Source organism: Piliocolobus tephrosceles, chromosome 13, assembly GCF_002776525.5.
Source record: "Piliocolobus tephrosceles isolate RC106 chromosome 13, ASM277652v3, whole genome shotgun sequence".
NCBI lineage: Eukaryota > Metazoa > Chordata > Mammalia > Primates > Cercopithecidae > Piliocolobus > Piliocolobus tephrosceles.
Window position 1 is genome coordinate 45,886,489 of NC_045446.1, and position 8,053 is coordinate 45,894,541.

The following is an 8,053-nucleotide window of genomic DNA, read 5'->3' on the forward strand; positions in this document are numbered from 1 at the left end:
ATAACATAACATAACATAACATAACATAACATAACATAACATAACATTAGTAATGCTCTTTTGACTCCATTTAACCAATCCACCAAATTAACTGATACAAAACATACTGATACCCCAGGCATACTAAACACTCTCAACTAGTAAACTACTATCTAGTATGTCTATGTACTTCTGCTCATTAGTTGCTACGTATCAAGAATTAGTCATATTTGTACCCAAATATATTTATGTAATTATATGTATTATTATTATATATAATTAAAGATAATATAAGTCACTGAATACCAGTGTGAAAGAAATGTTTGGTAAAGGTAAACACTACATTCAACATTGAGATTTGAGGGACAGGAAGATATGAATATACAGAATGTATCAACTGACTTGGTAATGTTTTATTTCTTTTGCTGAGTGGTAGATCCACTGATGTTTGTTATATTATTATATATATTTTAGCAATAGGATCTTCCTTTGTGCCCAGGCTGGAGTGCAGTGGTACAATCATAGCTCACTGCAACCTTGAACTCAAGCAATCCTCCTGTGTCAGCCTCGCAAAGCTAGGGCTATAGGCACAATGGAGACAGGTCTCACTATGTTGCCTCTGGCTGATTTCAAACTCCTGGCCTCAAGAGACCCTCCTACATCAGCCTCCCAACATTACATTATTTTGAATCTCTTTTCTCTATCAAGTATTCCATAATTAATGTTAAAAATAATTGTTTCTATGAAAAGTAAGTTAATCCCTGGGATGACATTAAAAGCAAGTTGTTTAAAAATTGTCCTTCTGGCCGGGCGCGGTGGCTCAAGCCTGTAATCCCAGCACTTTGGGAGGCCGAGACGGGCGGATCATGAGGTCAGGAGATCGAAACCATCCCGGCTAACATGGTGAAACCCCGTCTCTACTAAAAAAAATACAAAAAAACTAGCTGGGCGTGATGGCAGGCGCCTGTAGTCCCAGCTACTCGGGAGGCTGAGGCAGGAGAATGGCGTAAACCCAGGAGGCGGAGCTAGCAGTGAGCTGAGATCCGGCCACTGCACTCCAGCCTGGGCAACAGAGCAAGACTCTGTCTCAAAAAAAAAAAAATTGTCCTTCTAGGTTTGAAAAAGGGATAAAAATGGGCTGGGCGTGGTGGCTCACACCTGCAATTGCTTGAGCCTAGGAGTCTGAGACCAGCCTGAGCAACAGCGTGACACTCTTATCTCTACAAATAGTAATTTTTTAAAAATTAGCCAGGTGTGGTACCATGTACCTATAGTCCCAGCTACCCAGGCGGATGAGGTGGGAGGATCACCTGAGCCTGGGAATTCGAGGCTGCAGTGAACTATGATTACACCACTGCACTCCAGCCTGGTGAAACTGTTTTCAAAAATAAAATAAATAGTCATAAAATTTAGTAAGGTTTTATAACCAGACCATTTCATGAACACTTTTAAATTTCTTGTAGTACTTTAAAGCAATCTAAATGATCATTCTTGACGTGCTTTCAGAAAGACACTGCCTGTTGTCCCAGGTACTTGCCAGGCTGAGGCAGGAGGACCACTTCAGTCCAGGAGTTTGAGATTGTAGTGTGCTAAGACCATGCCTATAAATTGCACTCCAGGCCGGGTGCAGTGGCTCACACCTGTAATCGCAGCACTTTGGGAGGCCAAGGCAGGGGGGTCACCTGAGGTCAGGAGTTCAAGACCAGCCTGGCCAACATGGTGAAACCCTGTCTCTGCTAAAAATACAAAACTTAGCCAGGCACGGTGGCGCACACCTATAGTCCCAGCTACTTGGGAGGCTGAGGCAGGAGAATCGTTTGAACCTGGGAAGTGGAGGTTGCAGTGAGCTGAGGTTGCGGCAAGCTGCGGTTGTGACGAGCTGAGATTGCACCACAGCACTCCAGCCTCGGCAACAGATCAAGACTCTGTCTCAAAAATAAATAAATAAATAAATGATTAGCCACTCCAGTCTGGGCAACATGGAGAGGACAGGAAAGGAAGGAGGGCTGGGGAGGGGAGGGGAGAGGATCAGAGGGGGAAATGGGAAGAGGAGGAAAGGAGGAATGAAATGAAGGGAGAAGGGAAAGGGTGAAGGAAAGGGAAAGGGAAAGGGAAAGGAAAAAGGAAGGGAAGGGGAAGATGGAAGGGAACGGGGGAAGGGATAGGAAGGCACTGCGAAACTCTAATCAGCTGAGCCGTACTCAAAGGACTTGCCCTACAATCAGAAAATCAGCAAATGAACTTACATCTATCTACATGTGTATGCTTCGGGTCAATATAAAATGTTTATCATGGCTCTTTCTAAGAAGCATGTTTAAATTAGGTAACTGCCTTCAATCTCGATCATGTTAGATAAGAGGGCTGCTAGTAGATAGTATCACATTACCAAAGAGTGTACCATATACTTTAGTGTATGATAAAATAATTATGTTTCCTAATTATCTGAGGCTTCTTAGTTGGTCAACAGATGATGCTAATGCCAATGAGGCCAAGTTCTAAATTTCTTATGTTCTATGGCCTCATGCTATGCCTTGAAACCTGGTTCACTATAAACATAGAAAGAAAGCTAAAGAATATGGATAAATGTATTAATAAATATTACAAAAACTCTTCAAGATTGTATATTCTTGGGAGAATATATAAGACAAGCTTAAGGCCGGGCGCGGTGGCTCACGCCTGTAATCCCAGCACTTTGGGAGGCCGAGGCAGGCGGATCACAAGATCAGGAGATCGAGACCACGGTGAAACCCCATCTCTACTAAAAATACAAAAAATTAGCCGGGGCACGGTTGCAGGCGCCTGTAGTCCCAGCTACTCGGGAGGCTGAGGCAGGAGAATGGCGGGAACCCGGGAGGCGGAGCTTGCAGTGAGCCGAGATCGCGCCACTGCACTCCAGCCTGGGTGACAGAGTGAGACTCCATCTCAAAAAAAAAAAAAAAAAAAGACAAGCTTAAAAGCATTTATACATCAGTTATGTAAAAACAAAAAGCTTAGAAAACCTACATAAAGTTATTAATAGAAGAGATTCAATTTTTCTTTATACTTTTTTATGTTTTCCAAATATGCTCCAATTATATTGAAATGTTCTTTTAAAAAAATTAAAATTTTAAATTATATATGGCCCGGCTGGGCACAGTAGCTCATACCTGTAATTCCAGCACTTTGGACGGTCGAGGCAGGTGGATCACCTGAAGTCCGGAGTTTGAGTCCAGCCTGGCCAACATATAGTGAAACCCCATCTCTACTAAAAATAACAAAAATCAGCCAGGTGTGGTGGCGCATGCCTATAATCCCAGCTACCCGGGAGAATGAGGCAAGAAAATTGATTGAACCTGGGCAGCGGAGGTTGCAGTGAGCTGAGATAGTACCACTGCACTCCAGCCTGGGCGACAGAGCGAGACTCTATCTCAAAATAAGTAAATAAATAAAAATAAACTATATGGCCCAATCACCTGAGGTCAGGAGTTCAAGACCAGCCTGGCCAACATGGCGAAACCCCGTCTCTACTAAAAATACAAAAATCAGCCAGGTGTGGTGGCGCATGCCTGTAATCCCGGCTACACGGGAGACTGAGGCAGGAGAATCACTTGAAGCTGGAAGGTGAAAGTTGCAGTGAGCTGAGATCGCACCACTACACTCCAATTTGGGTGACAGAGTGAGACTCTCTCAAAAAACAAAAAAAGGCCGGGTGCAGTGGCTCAAGCCTGTAATCCCAGCACTTTGGGAGGCCAAGACGGGTGGATCACGAGGTCAGGAGATCGAGACCATCCTGGCTAACATGGTGAAACCCCGTCTCTACTAAAAAATACAAAAAACTAGCCGGGCGAGGTGGCAGGCGCCTGTAGTCCCAGCTACTCGGGAGGCTGAGGCAGGAGAATGGCGTGAACCCGGGAGGCAGAGCTTGCAGTGAGCTGAGATCCAGCCACTGCACTCCAGCCTGGGCGACAGAGCGAGACTCCGTCTCAAAAAAAAAAAAAAAAAAAAAATTAATTAACAAAATTAAATTACATGACCCAATGGCATAGTGCTATTTTTAATTTTATATTTATTGATATCAGTTTGGTAAAATTTATTACTTTGAAAGCTTTGAAAATAACTTTATAAAACTAAAATTAACCTTTTCCAGAGGTAATCTTTGAAGTACTAAAGAAAAGACTGCCATGCTGAAGATCCATCATTTCTCCCTTCAGCTTGTCCGATGCAACATCAACAAGGGCAAGTTCATCAGCCAAATCCTAAAATACATGAAAGTTCTGAACAAAATGTTCCTACTTAAAGTTTTAGGAGAATAAGAAGAATTTTCATGTGGCTACTTGATAATTAAAGGACTCTCATATTTTAATAGGAAAAAATGATATAAAAATAGTTTTTCAATGAGCCTGGGTGCCTGAAAGTCAAGGTAAGTAAACATTAGGATGTAGCAAAAATTATTGTTTGACTTCACATAATTGTCAGAACTTTTCAGAGTTAGGGGATTTTTTGTTTTTGTTTTTGTTTTTGCCATTCAGATAACAATTTGAAACCAAGGAAAATAAAATGATTTCAAAGGCTTTTATTATATTTAGCCTTTATTTTTGTGTTTTTTGTTTTGTTTTGTTTGAGATGGAGTCTCTCATTCTGTCACCCAGGCTGGAGTACAGTGGCACAATCTCAGGCACTGCAACCTCCGTCTCCCAGGTTCAAGCGATTTTTGTGCTTCAGCCTCCTGAGTAGCTGGGATTACAGGTGCCTGCCACCACGTCCGGCTAATTTTTGTATTTTTAGTAGAGACGGGGTTTCACCATATTGGTCAGGCTGGTCTCAAACTCCTGACCTCAAGTGATCTGCCCACCTCAGCCTCGCAAAGTCCTGGGATTACAGGCCTGAGCCACTGCGCCTGGCCAGGATTTTATTATATTTAATCTTAAGCCTAATTTCTGAGTTGGCTGAAGCTGCTTTTAGCATGCGTTGTTATGGCCCAGACAGGAAGGTAACCACCTCTGATGAACACTTATTGTTTTCATCTGTCTAGCGTCCCTTTTTCTGGTAATAGAATTGCTCTTTTCCATGGGAACCCATTCCATGTGTTTCAGTGCAGTACAACTAACATTGGTCTTCCAAGCTTGGGGTAGATGGGCATAAAACCAGACCTAGCCAATTGGTCCATCCTTTCCTTCTGGTCACAGAAATCAGTTCATAAGTGGACATATGGCCCAGGTATAAGAAACAAGCATGTCTATGAAGTTTGAAATGGAAGATGGAAGATCACATCTCACTTTTCTTTGGAATCATAAGCTCTAAGAATAACACACAAATCTAAGAACATAGTAAGGACTGTAGAGTTGGAGAAAAAACAAGAATCTAAGAACAAACTGTACAGCCATCTTTACTACCACACAGAAAGACTCTAAGAATTAAGCCAACAGAGAAAATCTAAACCAAGATATGCAAAGACTATGTCTTGATATGTCTGAACTTCAGAATCCGGTAGTACTTGATGCTAATTTTGCCCTATTTCCAGTTACGTGAACAATACATTGTCTTTTTCTGCTTACCCTAATTTAAATTGGGTTTTTGTCACATGCGACAGAGTATGGAACTATATAGAAGGAGTGTATTCATTCAGATTTCAGTGGCCAGATTCCAAAGGTGTAAGGGAAAGAGGTAAAAGTCCCTGGCTGGGCGCGGTGGCTCGCACCTGTAATCCCAGCACTTTGGGAGGCCAGGGTGGGTGGATCACCTGAGGTAGGGTGTTCGAGATCAGCCTGACCAACGTGGGGAAATCCCATCTCTACTAAAAATACAAATATCAGCCGGGCGTGGTCGCAGGCGCCCGTAATCCCAGCTATTTGGGAGGCTGAGTAATGAGAATCGCTTGAACCCGGGAGGCAGATGTTGTAGTGAGCCGAGATCATGCCACTGCACTCCTACCTGGGTGACAAGAACGAGACTCCATCTCAAAAAAAAACAAAGTCCCTACTTACAGGCAGGCGCAGGGGCTCATGCCTGTAATCCCAGCACTTTGGGAGGCCAAGGCAGGTAGATCACAAGGTCAGGAGATTGAGACCATCCTGGCTAACATAGTGAAACCCCGTCTCTACTAAAAATAGAAAAAATTAGCCAGGCATGGTGTGGAGGAAGCCTGTAATTCCAGCTACTTGGGATGCTGAGTCAGCGAATTGCTTGAACCCAGGAGGCAGAGGTTGCAGTGTGCAGAGATTGTGCCACTGCACTCCAACCTGGCAACAGAGCAAGACTCCCTCTCAAAAAAAAAAAAAAAAAAAAAAAAAATGGGAACAATAAACACTGGGGACCCCAAAAGCAGAGAGGGAGGAGGGCATAAGTATTTAAAAAAATACCTATTGGCAGCCAGGCGTGGTGGCTCATGCCTGTAATCCCAGTACTTTGGGAGACCAAGGCAGGCAGATCACTTGAGGTCAGGAGTTTGAAACCAGCCTGGCCAACGTGGTGAAACCCCATCTCTACTAAAAATACAAAAAATTAGCCAAGGCTGGTGGTGCAAGCCTGTGGCCCCAGCTACTCAAGAGGCTGAGTTAGGAGAATCGCTTGAGCCCGGGAGGTGGAGATTGCAGTGGGCCAAGATCACACCACTGCACTCCAGCCTGGGCAACACACAAATCCTGTCTCAAAAAAAGAAAAGTCAGAAAAAGAAAGAAAGGAAAAGAAGAAGTTTAAAAAAAAAAAAAAACGGAAAAGAGAAAGAGAGAGAGAGAGGGAAAAGTCAGAGGACACATAATTGCTTTCAAGGGATTAACCTGGCAACCCTGAATACATCAACATATACAAGACTCTGAAGTGCTCACTTGATTTTGATTTTCAGCCACAGGATGGGCTTCTCACTCACCTTCAGTAAGATACTAATAGCACAGGCCATGCCTACGGCACCAGTTCCAACAACAGTAATTTTACACTGGGAGTTTTTATCATCCTCAATTAGCTTCTCAATTAGCTGCTCCTTGACAGCTGACATTTGGAGAACCTGATAGGGATAATGCAATTTCATTGGATTAACCACACTGAACATCTAAAGAACTACTTCTTAAGTTTGCAGAATGTTGGAGCCCGGAATGGGGGGAAGCCAAGGAAATAATTTCCTGGTCAAACGGTGCGGGGAGGGTAAAGCAAGACGCAGTCTACCAGGCAATGGGAGGGCTTGGGCACTAGCGGGCTTTTGGATTTCTCCCTGCCCCCAGCCACCACTTTCACCCCAGCATCACATGCTCACAAATGCTTTGCTTGGCGCTATCAGTACAGATGAACCAAAAGGGCAAAGCACCACCTTGGAAGGAAGGCACAGAAGTAACACCAGAAAAATACACCAACGACAGTTGAGGCTCGAAGCCCGGCGACGGTTACCCTCCCAGGATCTTGAGACACGCACGTTCCCACGCACGGCTCTTGTGCGTCAGCACGCAAGCTCCGCCCCCCGCCGGCGGAGGCGCAGGCATACGGATGTCTTTCCTGCGCTGGAGAGCTGAGTGGGTGGTAGAGGTTAAGATCACCGAAATGTTGGTGCGAAGAATTCTAGACTGGCCCAAAGAGTGTGCAAGACGGGGATATCTATGCATTATTTGCAGGATTTTAAAAAATTATTAACTTCTGTAACTTCAGGACTGAGTGCTGAAATAAAGTTAGAATTTCTCTTGCGAGAACAGAGGGTAGTAATGAAACGCAAAGATGCGAAGGATCCTTTCAATTTACAGCAAGAAATTGTTAATATTTATAACTCATGGCCGGGCGCGTTGACTCACACTTGTAATCCCAGCACTTTGGGAGGCCGACGCAGGTGGATCACCTGAGGTCATGAGTTTGAGACCAGCCTGGCCAACATGGCAAAACTCTGTCTCTACTGAAAATACAAAATTAGCCGGGCACGGGTGGCACATGCCTGTAGTCCCAGCTACTCGGGAGGCTGAGGCAGGAGAATCACTTGAACCCAGGAGGCAGAGGTTGCAGTGAGCCAAGATCGCACCACTGCACTCCAGACTGGGCAAGGAGGGAAACTCCATATATATATCTCTCTCTCACACAGAAGGGGACACAACCTCCTCCATCTTTTGTCGAGTATTGCATT

At 44.2% G+C, this 8,053-nt stretch overlaps 1 protein-coding gene across 3 annotated transcripts in view; it reads right to left on the minus strand.

Annotated features, from left to right (window-relative positions):
• The window catches only part of LDHC (lactate dehydrogenase C), a 50,034-nt gene extending 42,558 nt beyond the window's left edge, over positions 1 to 7,476 (minus strand). The window contains exons 1-3 of one of the 3 annotated variants that reach the window (XM_023230966.1): positions 7,205 to 7,476; positions 6,824 to 6,958; positions 4,097 to 4,214 (exon numbers count right to left, since the gene is read on the minus strand). In XM_023230966.1, the coding sequence (XP_023086734.1) occupies positions 4,097 to 4,214; positions 6,824 to 6,949 (244 nt within the window). In that variant the 5' untranslated portion in view covers positions 6,950 to 6,958; positions 7,205 to 7,476. The remainder of the gene's footprint in view (positions 1 to 4,096; positions 4,215 to 6,823; positions 6,959 to 7,204) is intronic. The other 2 variants (XM_023230967.2, XM_023230968.1) reach the window with 2 other exon arrangements.
• Between the last annotated feature and the right edge of the window lie 577 nt (positions 7,477 to 8,053).